An 18,612-nucleotide genomic window follows, 5' to 3' on the forward strand; every position below is an offset into this window, starting at 1 on the left:
CGACCGTTGTGCAGGTCTGATCCGCAACTACAGAAAACATTCCTCCCGACCGTTGTGCAGGTCTGATCCGCAACTACAGAAAACATTCCTCCCGACCGTTGTGCAGGTCTGATCCGCAACTACAGAAAACATTCCTCCCGACCGTTGTGCAGGTCTGATCAGCAACTACAGAAAACATTCCTCCCGACCGTTGTGCAGGTCTGATCCGCAACTACAGAAAACATTCCTCCCGACCGTTGTGCAGGTCTGATCCGCAACTACAGAAAACATTCCTCCCGACGTTGTGCAGGTCTGATGTGAAAACATTCCTCCCGACCGTTGTGCAGGTCTGATCCGCAACTACAGAAAACATTCCTCCCGACCGTTGTGCAGGTCTGATCAGCAACTACAGAAAACATTCTTCCCGACCGTTGTGCAGGTCTGATCCGCAACTACAGAAAACATTCCTCCCGACCGTTGTGCAGGTCTGATCCGCAACTACAGAAAACATTCCTCCCGACCGTTGTGCAGGTCTGATCCAGAAAACAACTAGGTCTGAGAAAACATTCCTCCCGACCGTTGTGCAGGTCTGATCAGCAACTACAGAAAACGTTTGGTTGAGGTTATTGCTGCCAAATGAGTTATTAAATCCAAGGGTTCACATACTTGTTCCCACCCTGCACAGTGAATCTTTACATGGTAGGTTCCGTAAAGACGTGAAAACGTATAATTGTTTGTGTGTTATTAGTTTAAACATACTGTTTTGTCTATTGTTGTGACTTAGATCAAATCAAATGTATTGATATAACCCTTCGTACATCAGCTGATATCTCAAAGTGCTGTACAGAAACCCCAAACAGCAAACAATGCAGGTGTAGAAGCACGGTGGCTAGGAAAAACTCCCTAGAAAGGCCAAAACCTAGGAAGAAACCTAGAGAGGAACCAGGCTATGTGGGGTGGCCAGTCCTCTTCTGGCTGTGCCGGGTGGAGATTATAACAGAACATGGCCAAGATGTTCAAATGTTCATAAATGACCAGCAGGGTCAAATAATAATAATCACAGTAGTTGTCATGGGTGCAAAGCACCTCAGGAGTAAATGTCAGTTGGCTTTTCATAGCCGATCATTAAGAGTATATCTACCGCTCCTGCTGTCTCTAGAGAGTTGAGAACAGCAGGTCTGGGACAGGTAGCACGTCCGGTGAACAGGTCAGGGTTCCATAGCCACAGGCAGAACAGTTGAAACTGGAGCAGCAGCACGGCCAGGTGGACTGGGGACAGCAAGGAGTCAACAACGCAGCCACTGCCAGCTAGCCTACTCCAGCAGTACTGTATCATTTCAATCATTTTAGTCAATAAGATTCTTGCTACGTAAGCTTAACTTTCTGAACATTCGAGACGTGTAGTCCACTTGTCATTCCAATCTCCTTTGCATTAGCGTAGCCTCTTCTGTAGCCTGTCAACTATGTGTCTATCTATCCCTGTTCTCTCCTCTCTGCACAGACCATACAAACGCTCCACACCGCGTGGCCGCGGCCACCCTAATCTGGTGGTCCCAGCGCGCACGACCCACGTGGAGTTCCAGGTCTCCGGTAGCCTCTGGAACTGCCGATCTTCATCTCAGCCTATGCCTCCCTCCAGTCCCTCGACTTCTTGGCACTGACGGAAACATGGATCACCACAGATAACACTGCTACTCCTACTGCTCTCTCTTCGTCCGCCCACGTGTTCTCGCACACCCCGAGAGCTTCTGGTCAGCGGGGTGGTGGCACCGGGATCCTCATCTCTCCCAAGTGGTCATTCTCTCTTTCTCCCCTTACCCATCTGTCTATCGCCTCCTTTGAATTCCATGCTGTCACAGTTACCAGCCCTTTCAAGCTTAACATCCTTATCATTTATCGCCCTCCAGGTTCCCTCGGAGAGTTCATCAATGAGTTTGATGCCTTGATAAGCTCCTTTCCTGAGGACGGCTCACCTCTCACAGTCCTGGGCGACTTAACCTCCCCATGTCTACCTTTGACTCATTCCTCTCTGCCTCCTTCTTTCCACTCCTCTCCTCTTTTGACCTCACCCTCTCACCTTCCCCCCCTACTCACAAGGCAGGCAATACGCTCGACCTCATCTTTACTAGATGCTGTTCTTCCACTAACCTCATTGCAACTCCCCTCCAAGTCTCCGACCACTACCTTGTATCCTTTTCCCTCTCGCTCTCATCCAACACTTCCCACACTGCCCCTACTCGGATGGTATCGCGCCGTCCCAACCTTCGCTCTCTCCCCCGCTACTCTCTCCTCTTCCATCCTATCATCTCTTCCCTCTGCTCAAACCTTCTCCAACCTATCTCCTGATTCTACCTCCTCAACCCTCCTCTCTTCCCTTTCTGCATCCTTTGACTCTCTATGTCCCCTATCCTCCAGGCCGGCTCGGTCCTCCCCTCCCGCTCCGTGGCTCGACGACTCATTGCGAGCTCACAGAACAGGGCTCCGGGCAGCCGAGCGGAAATGGAAGAAAACTCGCCTCCCTGCGGACCTGGCATCCTTTCACTCCCTCCTCTCTACATTTTCCTCCTCTGTCTCTGCTGCTAAAGCCACTTTCTACCACTCTAAATTCCAAGCATCTGCCTCTAACCCTAGGAAGCTCTTTGCCACCTTCTCCTCCCTCCTGAATCCTCCTCCCCTCCCCCCCCCTCCTCCCTCTCTGCAGATGACTTCGTCAACCATTTTGAAAAGAAGGTCGACGACATCCGATCCTCGTTTGCTAAGTCAAACGACACCGCTGGTTCTGCTCACACTGCCCTACCCTGTGCTCTGACCTCTTTCTCCCTCTCTCTCCAGATGAAATCTCGCTTCTTGTGACGGCCGGCCGCCCAACAACCTGCCCGCTTGACCCTATCCCCTCCTCTCTTCTCCAGACCATTTCCGGAGACCTTCTCCCTTACCTCACCTCGCTCATCAACTCATCCCTGACCGCTGGCTACGTCCCTTCCGTCTTCAAGAGAGCGATAGTTGCACCCCTTCTGAAAAAACCTACACTCGATCCCTCCGATGTCAACAACTACAGACCAGTATCCCTTCTTTCTTTTCTCTCCAAAACTCTTGAACGTGCCGTCCTTGGCCAGCTCTCCCGCTATCTCTCTCAGAATGACCTTCTTGATCCAAATCAGTCAGGTTTCAAGACTAGTCATTCAACTGAGACTGCTCTTCTCTGTATCACGGAGGCGCTCCGCACTGCTAAAGCTAACTCTCTCTCCTCTGCTCTCATCCTTCTAGACCTATCGGCTGCCTTCGATACTGTGAACCATCAGATCCTCCTCTCCACCCTCTCCGAGTTGGGCATCTCCGGCGCGGCCCACGCTTGGATTGCGTCCTACCTGACAGGTCGCTCCTAACAGGTGGCGTGGCGAGAATCTGTCTCCTCACCACGCGCTCTCACCACTGGTGTCCCCCAGGGCTCTGTTCTAGGCCCTCTCCTATTCTCGCTATACACCAAGTCACTTGGCTCTGTCATAACCTCACATGGTCTCTCCTATCATTGCCATGCAGACGACACACAATTAATCTTCTCCTTTCCCCCTTCTGATGACCAGGTGGCGAATCGCATCTCTGCATGTCTGGCAGACATATCAGTGTGGATGACGGATCACCACCTCAAGCTGAACCTCGGCAAGACGGAGCTGCTCTTCCTCCCGGGGAAGGACTGCCCGTTCCATGATCTTGCCATCACGGTTGACAACTCCATTGTGTCCTCCTCCCAGAGCGCTAAGAACCTTGGCGTGATCCTGGACAACACCCTGTCGTTCTCAACTAACATCAAGGCGGTGGCCCGTTCCTGTAGGTTCATGCTCTACAACATCCGCAGAGTACGACCCTGCCTCACACAGGAAGCGGCGCAGGTCCTAATCCAGGCACTTGTCATCTCCCGTCTGGATTACTGCAACTCGCTGTTGGCTGGGCTCCCTGCCTGTGCCATTAAACCCCTACAACTCATCCAGAACGCCGCAGCCCGTCTGGTGTTCAACCTTCCCAAGTTTTCTCACGTCACCCCGCTCCTCCGCTCTCTCCACTGGCTTCCAGTTGAAGCTCGCATCCGCTACAAGACCATGGTGCTTGCCTACGGAGCTGTGAGGGGAACGGCACCGCAGTACCTCCAGGCTCTGATCAGGCCCTACACCCAAACAAGGGCACTGCGTTCATCCACCTCTGGCCTGCTCGCCTGCCTACCACTGAGGAAGTACAGTTCCCGCTCAGCCCAGTCAAAACTGTTCGCTGCTCTAGCCCCCCAATGGTGGAACAAACTCCCTCACGACGCCAGGACAGCGGAGTCAATCACCACCTTCCAGAGACACCTGAAACCCCACCTCTTTAAGGAATACCTAGGATAGGATAAAGTAATCCTTCTCACCCCCCCTTAAATGATTTAGATGCACTATTGTAAAGTGGCTGTTCCACTGGATGTCATAAGGTGAATTCACCAATTTGTAAGTCGCTCTGGATAAGAGCGTCTGCCAAATGACTTAAATGTAAATGTAAATGAGTCATCATGCCAGGTAGTCCTGTGGCATGGTCCTAGGGCTCAGGTCCTCCAAGAGAGAAAGAGAGAAAGAGAATTAGAGAGAGCATACTATAATTCACACAGGACACCGGATAAGACAGGAGAAATACTCCAGATATAACAAACTGACCCTAGCCCCCCGACACATGAAATACTACAGCATAAATACTGGAGGCTGAGACAGGAGGGGTCAGGCGACACTGTGGCCCCATCCGAGGACACCCCCGGACAGGGCCAAACAGGCAGGATATAACCCCACCCACTTTGCCAAAGCACAGCCCCCACACCACTAGAGGGATATCTTCAACCACCAACTTACCATCCTGAGACAAGGCCGAGTATAGCCCACAAAGATCTCCGCCACGGCACAACCCAAGGGGGGGGCGCCAACCCAGACAGGAAGATCACGTCAGTGACTCAACCCACTCAAGTGATGCACCCCTCCTAGGGATGGCATGGAAGAGCACCAGCAAGCCAGTGACTCAGCCCCTGTAATAGGATTAGAGGCAGACAATCCCAGTGGATGAAGTTCAGATGAGATTTGATGATCAATTTATGCAGAAATCCAGGTATTACCGAAAGGTTCACATACTTTTTCTTGCCACTGTGTGGATGGATTCCACAGTTCAATCCACAGATTCTATCAGATGCCAGATGCATTATACATGATATGACATGAGGATATAGTGAATATACTGTGATGAACACCATGCCACTGAGTTTAGTCTGTTTCGTCTCCTGTCCTGCTAATGTTGCTATATCATTGTGGGCCGTTAGACTGCCTACATTCTTGGACATTACCATTTACTAAATCAAAATACATCTATATTTTCCGACATCGGGCTATCACCATACAAGTTAGCAGGCCACTACTGTGTATTAGTAGTAGAGCATTGTGAGCTAATGTATAGCTCACTAAAGACCTTGGAAGAAAGCCATTTGGGTTAATACAATGGTCTCCTGTTACATTAGTCCTCTGCAGTGCATTTGGAGAACGTCTCCTGTAGCTGGGGTTGATTGGATTAGACCATGTGCAACGTGATGGTGTGCTGGGGTTTACTTCACTGTGGAGTGGAGTGGACATTTGCATGTTTAGTTGAAATACACTGTAGGGCTTTCCCCTGTTCACAGACTAAATCCACTGCATGGAACGGGAGGCTCCCAGTGCTTCTTCTCTGATCTCCCATCTGTAGGTTACTGACCAGAACACAATAGTACGATTCATCAGAAACCAGACACTTTGTTTTTGTGATTGTAGTAATCACCATGTTAACCAGTTATTCGTGATCTACTCTACTGCGTACAGTATATCATAATCATTTCTAAACCCTACGATACGGATCAATATCTCAGATGGTTTTGTTGTTGGACTTTGCACGGTGTGTATAAGAGATATTACTCTACAGCACAGGGCATGAAATGAATCAATATATAACTAGGCAAGTCAGTTAAGAACAAATTCTTATTTACAATGACAGCCTACCCCGGCCAAACCCTAACACGGAAGATGCTGGGCCAATTGTGCACCGCCCTATGAGATTCCCAATCACGTCCGGTTGTGATACAGCCTGGATTTGAACTGTGTGTGTAGTGAAGCCTGTAGCACTGAGATGCAGTGCCTTAGACCGCTGCGCCACTCTGGAGCAGATAATTATACACATATATTTATCCATGATAACAGATACAGGTTTCTCTCTGTGTTGTGACTCTTTATCTCTCTGAAAATGAAAACTATGTGATGTGCTCCAGAGTAATTAATCAGATTACCGACCATTTCGAATCCCACCGTACCTTCTCCGCTATGCAATCTGGTTTCAGAGCTGGTCACGGGTGTACCTCTGCCACGCTCAAGGACCTAAACGACATCATAACCGCCATCGATAAGACACATTACTGTGCAGCCGTATTCATCTTCCTGGCCAAGGCGTTCGACTCTGTCAATCAAACCACATTCTTATCAGCAGACTCGACAGCCTTGGTTTCTCAAATGACTGCCTCGCCTGGTTCACCAACTACTTCTCTGATAGAGTTCAGTGTGTCAAATCAGAGGGCCTGTTGTCCGGACCTCTGGCAGTGTCTATGGGGGTGCCACAGGATTCAATTCTCAGGCCGACTCTTCTCTGTATACATCAATGATGTCGCTCTTGCTGCTGGTGATTCTCTGATCCACCTCTACGCAAACGACACCATTCTGTATACTTCTGGCCCCTCTTTGGACACTGTGTTAACTAACCTCCAGACGAGCTTCAATGCCATACAACTCTCCTTCCGTGGCCTCCAACTGCTCTTAAATGCAAGTAAAACTAAATGCATGCTCTTCAATCGATCACTGCACGCACACGCCCGCCCGTCCAGCATCACTACTCTGGACGGCTCTGACTTAGAATACGTGGACAACTACAAATACCTAGGTGTCTGGTTAGACTGTAAACTCTCCTTCCAGACTCACATTAAGCCAATCCAAAATTAAATCTAGAATCGGCTTCCTATATCGCAACAAAGCATCCTTCACTCATGCTGCCAAACATACCCTCGTAAAACTGACCATCCTACCGATCCTCGACTTCGGCGATGTCATCTATAAAATAGCCTCCAACATTCTACTCAACAAATTGGATGCAGTTTATCACAGTGCCATCCGTTTTGTCACCAAAGCCCCATGCACTACCACCACTGCAACCTGTATGCTCTCATTGGCTGGCCCTCGCTTCATACTTGTCGCCAAACCCACTGGCTGCAGGTTATCTACAAGTCTAGCTAGGTAAAGCCCTGCCTTATCTCAGCTCACTGGTCACCATAGCAGCACCCACTCATAGCACGCGCTCCAGCAGGTATATCTCACTGGTCACCCCCAAAGCCAATTCCTCGTTTGGTCGCCTTTCCTTCCAGTTTGCACAGTTCTCTGCTGCCAATGACTGGAATGGAACGAACTGCAAAAATCACTGAAGCTGGAGACTCATATCTTCCTCACTCACCTCACTTGCTATCTGAGCAGCTAACCGATCGCTACAGCTGTACATAGTCTTATCTGTAAATAGCCCACCCAATTATACCTACCTCATCTCCATACTGTTTTTATTTATTTACTTTTCTGCTCTTTTGCACATCAATATCTCTACCTGTATATGACCATCTGATCATTTATCACTCCAGTGTTAATCTGCAAAATTGTAATTATTTGCCTACCTCCTCATGCCTTTTGCACACAATGTATATAGACCCTTTTTTTCTACTGTGTTATTGACTTGTTTATTGTTAACTCAATGTGTAACTCTGTGTTGTCTGTTCACACTGCTATGCTTTATCTTGGCCAGGTCGCAGTTGCAAATGAGAACTTGTTCTCAACTAGCCTACCTGGTTAAATAAAAGGTGAAATAAAAAAAATAAAAAAAATAAACTAGCTTTAAGCACCAGCTGTCAGATCACTGCACCTGTGCATAGCCCATCTGTAAACAGCCCATCTATCTACCTCATCCCCATACTGTATTTATTTATTTATCTTGCTCTTTTGCACCCCAGTATCTCACATTCATCTTCTGCACATCTACCATTCCAGTGTTTAATTGCTATATTGTAATTACTTTGTCACCATGGCCTATTTATTGCCTTACCTCCCTTATCTTACCTCATTTGCACTGTCCTGTATATAAACTTTTTGTTTTATTTTTTTTCTACTGTATTATTGACTGTATGTTTTGTTTATTCCATGTGTAACTCTGTGTTGTTCTATGTGTCGAATTGCTATGCTTTATCTTGGCCAGGTCGCAGTTGCAAATGAGAACTTGTTCTCAACTAGCCTACCTGGTTAAATAAAGGTGTTGTCTATTTTTAAATAAATCACTGCCAACCGTTGAGGTTATTATTTTACAGTGGCTCCTTGCAACAACAGCGTATTTGTAAAGCAACAATACTATTCTCAACGCTTTTTACCGTGATTGGTTCATACTCGCCACGCATCGAATCTACACCAATCAGAGTTGAGTATGATATTTCATCGTTATTTCACATGGACCATCTTCAATAGCCAATAGTTATGCGGCATTGGTGTAAACAGGCACTTCTGTCCAATGAGATAAAGCAGGAGGAAGGTCTATCTGATCTCAGGTCGCCTGGTGTGGAGCTCCTTCCTGCCTGCGGAGCACAGACAGAAGAGAGGTGAAGAGGTTGGACCCGAAGGAGAGTTGGACCCGAAGGAGAGTTGGACCCGAAGGGGAGTTGAACCCAAAGAGGAGTTGGACAAGCTTTAATAAAACATAATTTAAACATAGCTGGCTAAATCGTAACCTCTCGCTTTGAACTTAGATTTGTGAAACAACGCGTTTTTTTTCTCCAAAGTTCACGGACATGTTTGAGAAGATCGCTCGTAGTTATTAACTTGTTACCGGTGTTTACGGTGTCTACCACCACCACCCCGGTGTACCCGTTACCCCTCCAGCCCCTGGGCCCTGTCTCTCTCTCTTCTGCCTCTCAGCTAACCTCGATCTGGGAAAGATGGTGTCGTGGATGATCTCCAGAAGCGTTGTGTAAGTTACAGACGAGAATTGTATATTGTATTTTGCTGAAATGATTATTATCAGACGAGTTCTTTTAAAGCTGTTTTCTGTAGCTAGCTGGAGAGCTAACCAAGTAGCTAGCTAACGCTAATTTTAGCATGGCACTTCAACTAACTTTTAATTAAGCAAAGCAATTTCGCTTATTGTAATGGTATTAATTTCGAAGTTATATTTGTAAAAGTTATGTAGAAGTTATGTAAAAACTTCAAAAAAACAACCACAACATCATTGTCAACATTGAGAAGTATTACCTAATAGTTACCTTGCTAGCTAACGTTAGCTTGTTGTTGTTGTTTACGTTTTTGTCCCTGTAACTAAGGATGTTTAACCACGTCTTAACTAACTAGAGGCAGCTCAGTGAGCTATGCTCTCTGGAAACTAGTTAGTTAGTTAGTTAGTTTAAATTAGGTTAGTTAGTTAGTTAGCTTTGGAACCGCAATACTTCCCATCTGTGTGGACTGTGGTAGATACAGTGGGATGTTTAGGCCTGAAGTTTGTGGTTGAAAGGAAACACGGAATGTGGTGCGGTTCGGACTAAAGTTGGTTTCAGATGTTTATTTGATAGCGAAGGACACTTTTCACTTTACATCAAGTAGAGTTAATCGAGAGAATTCATATGCCTTTGCATTTTGGTAAAGCCGGCTTTAATGTGGTAGGGTTATTTTCCGTCGCCGTCCTCCAGAATAATGTACACCTCCAGTAGCCCAACTAATACAGACTCCCAATGTTGTGTCCCATGACTACTAGTTAGCTTGCTGACCACACAAGTATGTGCGATCAGATGATGGATGAGTTTGTACATTTTTAGAGAAAGAAAACACCCAGTTTTTACTCTGAGCTCCCCTCACAACTCATGGCCCAGTACAATTACATAACTGTACTGTAGGCTACAGTACATGGAAGGGGGAGACTGCTTCAGGTGTGATTGGGAGAAGAGACAGCACAGTATTTACAGTCTACTCTGTGTCCTGTTCTTCCACTGTAGCCTAGACTGGGCATGAGTCACTGGTCAAGGCATCCTGTCAATGCTTCAAAACAATCAGACAATTCATTTAAAAGTAATGCATAAGTGAAAGCATTAGACAACCTGTTCTGGTCTACAGGGCTCGTAGCCATATGCATTAGACAACCTGTTCTAGTCTACAGGGCTCGTAGCCATATGCATTAGACAACATGTTCTAGTCTACAGGGCTAGTAGCCATATGCATTAGACAACCTGTTCTGGTCTACAGGGCTAGTAGCCATATGCATTAGACAACATGTTCTAGTCTACAGGGCTCGTAGCCATATGCATTAGACAACCTGTTCTGGTCTACAGGGCTAGTAGCCATATGCATTAGACAACCTGTTCTGGTCTACAGGGCTCGTAGCCATATGCATTAGACAACCTGTTCTAGTCTACAAGGCTCGTAGCCATATGCATTAGACAACATGTTCTAGTCTACAGGGCTAGTAGCCATATGCATTAGACAACCTGTTCTAGTCTACAGGGCTCGTAGCCATATGCATTAGACAACATGTTCTAGTCTACAGGGCTAGTAGCCATATGCATTAGACAACCTGTTCTGGTCTACAGGGCTAGTAGCCATATGCATTAGACAACATGTTCTAGTCTACAGGGCTCGTAGCCATATGCATTAGACAACCTGTTCTGGTCTACAGGGCTAGTAGCCATATGCATTAGACAACACATGTTCTGGTCTACAGGGCTAGTAGCCATATGCATTAGACAACACATGTTCTGGTCTACAGGGCTAGTAGCCATATGCATTAGACAACATGTTCTGGTCTACAGGGCTAGTAGCCATATGCATTAGACAACATGTTCTAGTCTACAGGGCTAGTAGCCATATGCATTAGACAACATGTTCTAGTCTACAGGGCTAGTAGCCATATGCATTAGACAACATGTTCTCATCTACAGGGCTAGTAGCCATATGCATTAGACAACATGTTCTCGTCTACAGGGCTAGTAACCATATGCATTAGACAACATGTTCTAGTCTACAGGGCTAGTAGCCATATGCATTAGACAACATGTTCTCGTCTACAGGGCTAGTAGCCATATGCATTAGACAACATGTTCTCGTCTACAGGGCTAGTAGCCATATGCATTAGACAACACATGTTCTGGTCTACAGGGCTAGTAGCCATATGCATTAGACAACATGTTCTGGTCTACAGGGCTAGTAGCCATATGCATTAGACAACATGTTCTCGTCTACAGGGCTAGTAGCCATATGCATTAGACAACATGTTCTAGTCTACAGGGCTAGTAACCATATGCATTAGACAACATGTTCTGGTCTACAGGGCTAGTAGCCACGTTACGCTGCAGACAAGTTAACTTGGCAGTTATGGTCTGCCTGTATCCACGTTTAGCGTTTCAGGTTCTTAGTCTGAAGTCTTGAGGGCAGAACGAGGCTCCTGCACTGATTCTGACGTCGCTCTGGTTTCACCTAATCTAATTAACCTGATCGTCTGGCTGATCACATGATTTAATTCACCAATGACAAAAATCACTTTCCAATGTACTGGGGCATGTGTTGTACAGCCTTCTTTAGGTGGTTATTACAGTTATTTAAGCACGTTCTGGTTTAGTGGATTATCTTGTCTCCCGAGTCACGGTGAACCTTATAAGCATGTGTAAAACCAGTTTTTCCAGACTGCTGTGTTGGCTGGGTCCTTTCCATAGGTTCGTCATTATAAGGTGTGTTCATGATTGATTTGTTTTTGAGGCGTCGTGGAATAGGAATGTGAAATTAGTTGTGTAATATACAATGAACTCGCTGTTTATGTGATCACAAATATAAACGCAAAATGCAACAATTTCAAAGTGACAGTTTATATATGGAAATCAATTAATTGAAATGGATTTCACATAACTGGAAATACAGTCTGTTGGTCACAGATACACTACGTGACTGGGAATACGCTCTGTTGGTCACAGATACACTACGTGACTGGGAATACGCTCTGTTGGTCACAGATACACTACGTGACTGGGAATACGCTCTGTTGGTCACAGATACACTACGTGACTGGGAATACGCTCTGTTGGTCACAGATACACCACGTGACTGGGAATACGCTCTGTTGGTCACAGATACACCACGTGACTGGGAATACGCTCTGTTGGTCACAGATACACTACGTGACTGGGAATACGCTCTGTTGGTCACAGATACACTACGTGACTGGGAATACGCTCTGTTGGTCACAGATACACTACGTGACTGGGAATACGCTCTGTTGGTCACAGATACACTACGTGACTGGGAATACGCTCTGTTGGTCACAGATACACTACGTGACTGGGAATACGCTCTGTTGGTCACAGATACACCACGTGACTGGGAATACGCTCTGTTGGTCACAGATACACCACGTGACTGGGAATACGCTCTGTTGGTCACAGATGCACCACGTGACTGGGAATACGCGCTGTTGGTCACAGATACACTACGTGACTGGGAATACGCGCTGTTGGTCACAGATACACTACGTGACTGGGAATACGCTCTGTTGGTCACAGATGCACCACGTGACTGGGAATACGCTCTGTTGGTCACAGATACACCACGTGACTGGGAATACGCTCTGTTGGTCACAGATGCACTACGTGACTGGGAATACGCTCTGTTGGTCACAGATGCACTACGTGACTGGGAATACGCTCTGTTGGTCACAGATGCACTACGTGACTGGGAATACGCTCTGTTGGTCACAGATACACTACGTGACTGGGAATACGCTCTGTTGGTCACAGATACAGGGCCTTCGGAAAGTATTCAGACTCCTTGACTTTTCCCACATTTTTATGTCACAGCTTTAACCTGTTGAAACTCTAGGGGCGCAATTTCATTTTTGGATGAAAAACGTTCCCGTTTTAAACAAGATATTTTGTCACAAAAAGATGCTCGACTATGCATATAATTGATAGCTTTCGAAAGAAAACACTCTGACGTGTCCAGAACTGCAAAGATATTTTCTGTGCGTGCCCTAGAACGTGAGCTTCAGGCAAAACCAAGATGAGACGGCAAATGAGCAGGATTTTTGAGGCTCTGTTTTCCATTGTCTCCTTATATGGCTGTGAATGCGAGAGGAGTAAGTCTGCCCTTTCTGTCGTTTCCCCAAGGTGTCTGCAGCATTGTGACGTATTTGTAGGCATATCATTGGAAGATTGACCATAAGAGACCACATTTACCAGGTGTCCGCCTGGTGTCCTGCGCCGAAATTGGTGCGCAAAAGTCAGCTGCAAGTATTTTTCCATGGAATTCAGAGGAGAATGCAGGCTTCCACGAACGATATATCAATGAAGAGATATGTGAAAAAACACCTTGAGGATTGATTCCAAACAACGTTTGCCATGTTTCGGTCGATATTATGGAGTTAATTCGGAAAAAGTTTGACGTTGTAGGTGACTGAATTTTCGGTTCGTTTCGGTAGCCAAATGTGATGTACAAAACGGAACGATTTCTCCTACACACAGATGCTTTCAGGAAAAACTGCGCATTTGGTATGTAACTGAGAGTCTCCTCATTGAAAACATCCGAAGCTCTTCAAAGGTAAATGATTTTATTTATTTGGTTATCTGGTTTTTGTGAAAATGTTGCGTGCTAAATGCTACTCAAAATGCTAATCTAGCTTAGCATACTCTTACACAAATTAGTCAATTTCTATGGTTCAAAAGCATATTTTGAAAATCTGAGATGACAGTGTTGTTAAGAAAAGGCTAAGCTTGAGAGCAGGCGCATTATTTTCATTTTATTTGCGATTTTCAGAAATCGTTAACGTTGCGTTATGCTAATGAGCCTAAGGCTTTAGTCACAATCCCGGATCCGGGATGGGGAGTTTCAACAGGTTAATCTAAAATTACTTTTTTCCCCACCCTCATCAATCTACACACAATACCACATAATGACAAAGTAAAAATGGGTTTTAAGAAATGGTTGTTAATTTCTATTTAAACTTATTTACTCAGTACTTTGTTGAAGCACCTTTGGCAGTGATTACAGCCTTGAGTCTTCTTGGGTATGACGCTACAAGCTTGGCAAACCTGTATTTGGGGAGTTTCTCCCATTCCTCTCTGCAGATCCTCTCAAGCTCTGTCAGGTTGGCTGGGGAGCGTCGTTGCGTAGCTATTTTTCCCTCGATCCTGACTATTCTCTTTGTTCTCACCACTGAAAAACATCCCCACAGCATGATGCTTCCACCACCATGCTTCACCGTAGGGATGGTGCCAGGTTTCCTCCAGACCTGATGCTTGGCCTTAAGGACAAAGAGTTCAATCTTGGTTTAATCAGACCAGAGAATCTTGTTTCTCATGGTTTGAGAGTCAATAGGGACCTTTTTGGCAAACTCCAAGCGGGCTGTCATCTGCCTTTTTACTGAGGAGTGGCTTCCGCCTGGCCCACTCTACTAGACATGTGGCTGGTCTCAGACGATCCCGCAGGTGGCGAAGCCGATCTAGAGGTCCTGGGCTGGCGTGGTTACATGTGGTCTGTGGTTGAGGCCGGTTGGATGTAATGACAAATGATCTAAATGGACTTTGGAGGCGGCTTCTCTGGCAGAAGCTCTGGTGGACATTCCTGCAGTCAGCATGCCAACTGCACGCTCTGTCATCTTACCTTGGCAAAGGAGAAATGCTCCCTAACAGGAAAAACATTGTGCACAAAAATAAGCTTTTTGTTCATATGGGAAATGTCTGGGAGCTTTTATTTTGGCTCATGGGACCAACACTTTGTTTTTCTATTGTTTCTACTGGAACGTTGTAATTTTAGTTCGGATAATGACCAGGACAGATTAGAAATGCCTGTAATTTTTAACGCATCTTTCTTTCTCCCAACTTGGTTAAATCCAAAACCAAGCCCCGTTTATTCAGAGGGCCGTTCTACAACGCTTTGAGCGCTCTCCAAGTCTCCACGTTCACGTAGCGTGAAATTTCAGTCACCGATTAATAACGTTTGTCCTTGTATTTCAAGATTGAAAAATATAACAACATAAATTGGTGGACCGAACTAACCATTAACATCCCTTAATGCTCAGACAGTCAATGGCTGTAGTCATAGCGTATTCTTAAATAAATATATATAGAAAGCCATCAGCCCTTTACCCCTGTAGCTGAAACCAGATGCGTATTTTCACAGGGGGGAGCCATCAGCCCTTTACCCCTGTAGCTGAAACCAGATGTGTATTTCCACAGGGGGAAGCCCTCAGCCCTTTACCCCTGTAGCTGAAACCAGATGTGTATTTCCACAGGGGGAAGCCCTCAGCCCTTTACCCCTGTAGCTGAAACCAGATGTGTATTTCCACAGGGGGAAGCCCTTTACCCCTGTAGCTGAAACCAGATGTGTATTTCCACAGGGGGAAGCCCTCAGCCCTTTACCCCTGTAGCTGAAACCAGATGTGTATTTCCACAGGGGGAAGCCCTCAGCCCTTTACCCCTGTAGCTGAAACCAGATGTGTATTTCCACAGGGGGAGCCATCAGCCCTTTACCCCTGTAGCTGAAACCAGATGTGTATTTCCACAGGGGGAAGCCATCAGCCCTTTACCCCTGTAGCTGAAACCAGATGTGTATTTCCACAGGGGGAAGCCCTCAGCCCTTTACCCCTGTAGCTGAAACCAGATGTGTATTTCCACAGGGGAAGCCATCAGCCCTTTACCCCTGTAGCTGAAACCAGATGTGTATTTCCACAGGGGGAGCCCTCAGCCCTTTACCCCTGTAGCTGAAACCAGATGTGTATTTTCACAGGGGGAAGCCCTCAGCCCTTTACCCCTGTAGCTGAAACCAGATGTGTATTTTCACAGGGGGAAGCCCTCAGCCCTTTACCCCTGTAGCTGAAACCAGATGTGTATTTCCACAGGGGGGAGCCCTCAGCCCTTTACCCCTGTAGCTGAAACCAGATGTGTATTTCCACAGGGGGAAGCCATCAGCCCTTTACCCCTGTAGCTGAAACCAGATGTGTATTTCCACAGGGGGAAGCCATCAGCCCTTTACCCCTGTAGCTGAAACCAGATGTGTATTTCCACAGGGGGAAGCCATCAGCCCTTTACCCCTGTAGCTGAAACCAGATGTGTATTTCCACAGGGGGAAGCCATCAGCCCTTTACCCCTGTAGCTGAAACCAGATGTGTATTTCCACAAGGGGAAGCCCTCAGCCCTTTACCCCTGTAGCTGAAACCAGATGTGTATTTCCACAGGGGGGAGCCCTCAGCCCTTTACCCCTGTAGCTGAAACCAGATGTGTATTTCCACAGGGGGGAGCCATCAGCCCTTTACCCCTGTAGCTGAAACCAGATGTTGGAGTTGAGATCTCTGCCTGGATCTTAAAGTCCTTCCTCCGTCTTTATCCCAGTAACTCTACATCTGACTCTCTCCCAGGCTTCATGCTAGGAGCCGTAAGCGAGCAGTGGGTGTACTGTCAGACATTACATGTATTATTTTTTTTACCAGAACTGGGAAAGTTGATCAAAAACAGAATGTCAAGGCTTGTGTATCGTGTTTTCCTGCTGCATACTGCTAGAGAGGCCCCATTTCACACAATGGTTTCAAGAAGCCTCTCTGCAGGCTCTGTCTCCTTCATGGTCAAGGTTTCTGGAGAAATATTCCTCCTTCCTGTGTGAAAATACTCCAGCCTGCCCTGAGCGGGACAGGGTCTATTTCTGCAGGCCAACAATGAGTTATGTTTTATTTGGATTGTCCATCTGTAGACTAACTACTAACACTAGCGCGAACCTTATCCTTCTCCTAACCCTTAACATGAACCCTGACCTCTTAACCCTTAACATGAACCCTGACCTCTTAACCCTTAACATGAACCCTGACCTCTTAACCCTTAACATGACCCCTTAACATGAACCCTGAGCTCTTAACCCTTATCCTAAGCCTAAACTTAACCCTGACCTCTTAACCCTAACCTCTTAACCCTTATCCTAAGCCTACACTTAACCCTGACCTCTTAACCCTTATCTTAACCCTAACCTCTTAACCCTTATCCTAAGCCTACACTTAACCCTGACCTCTTAACCCTTATCCTAAGCCTGAACTTAACCCTAGCCTTAACGTTAACCCTAACCTCTTAACCCTTATCCTAAGCCTAGACTTAACCCTGACCTCTTAACCCTTATGCTAAGCCTAAACTTAACCCTAGCCTTAACGTTAACCCTGACCTCTTAACCCTTATGCTAAGCCTAAACTTAACCCTAGCCTTAACGTTAACCCTAACCTCTTAACCCTTATGCTAAGCCTGAACTTAACCCTAGCCTTAACGTTAACCCTAACCTCTTAACCCTTATCCTAAGCCTGAACTTAACCCTAGCCTTAACGTTAACCCTGACCTCTTAACCCTTATGCTAAGCCTAAACTTAACCCTAGCCTTAACGTTAACCCTGACCTCTTAACCCTTATGCTAAGCCTAAACTTAACCCTAGCCTTAACGTTAACCCTAACCTCTTAACCCTTATCCTAAGCCTGAACTTAACCCTAGCCTTAACGTTAACCCTGACCTCTTAACCCTTATGCTAAGCCTAAACTTAACCCTAGCCTTAACGTTAACCCTGACCTCTTAACCCTTATCCTAAGCCTAAACTTAACCCTAGCCTTAACGTTAACCCTGACCTCTTAACCCTTATCCTAAGCCTAAACTTAACCCTAGCCTTAACGTTAACCCTGACCTCTTAACCCTTATCCTAAGCCTAAACTTAACCCTAGCCTTAACGTTAACCCTAACCTCTTAACCCTTATCCTAAGCCTAAACTTAACCCTAGCCTTAACGTTAACCCTAACCTCTTAACCCTTATCCTAAGCCTAAACTTAACCCTAGCCTTAACGTTAACCTGACCTCTTAACCCTTATCCTAAGCCTAAACTTAACCCTAGCCTTAACGTTAACCCTGACCTCTTAACCCTTATCCTAAGCCTAAACTTAACCCTAGCCTTAACGTTAACCCTAACCTCTTAACCCTTATCCTAAGCCTAAACTTAACCCTAGCCTTAACGTTAACCCTAACCTCTTAACCCTTATCCTAAGCCTAAACTTAACCCTAGCCTTAACGTTAACCCTAACCTCTTAACCCTTATCCTAAGCCTAAACTTAACCCTAGCCTTAACGTTAACCCTGACCTCTTAACCCTTATCCTAAGCCTAAACTTAACCCTAGCCTTAACGTTAACCCTAACCTTAGCAAGTAATTGCTAATCAACAGGTAGTTTGTTGATAGTATGACCATCCTGTAAAGCATCTACCGATGGACAATCCGGATTGTCCAAATAATGCGTGACCCAATGGTTGTGTCCCAGAGACCCGACGGTGGGGTACCAGGACAACAACCTCTCCTTCAACGTCAACAAAGGAGCTGACGGTGGGGTACCAGGACAACAACCTCTCCTTCAACGTCAACAAAGGAGCTGACGGTGGGGTACCAGGACAACAACCTCTCCTTCAACGTCAACAAAGGAGCTGACGGTGGGGTACCAGGACAACAACCTCTCCTTCAACGTCAACAAAGGAGCTGACGGTGGGGTACCAGGAC

At 46.3% G+C, this 18,612-nt stretch overlaps 1 protein-coding gene across 1 annotated transcript in view; it reads left to right on the top strand.

The window, feature by feature from the left end:
* The first annotated feature begins 8,661 nt into the window (after positions 1-8,661).
* LOC135511793 (receptor expression-enhancing protein 3-like) overlaps positions 8,662-18,612 on the top strand; it is a 62,356-nt gene continuing 52,405 nt past the window's right edge. Inside the window, exon 1 of the mRNA XM_064933257.1 lies at positions 8,662-9,051. Coding sequence (XP_064789329.1) covers positions 9,020-9,051 — 32 coding nt within the window. The 5' untranslated portion in view covers positions 8,662-9,019. The remainder of the gene's footprint in view (positions 9,052-18,612) is intronic.

This window comes from Oncorhynchus masou, chromosome 24 (assembly GCF_036934945.1).
Source record: "Oncorhynchus masou masou isolate Uvic2021 chromosome 24, UVic_Omas_1.1, whole genome shotgun sequence".
Classification (NCBI taxonomy): Eukaryota; Metazoa; Chordata; class Actinopteri; order Salmoniformes; family Salmonidae; genus Oncorhynchus; species Oncorhynchus masou.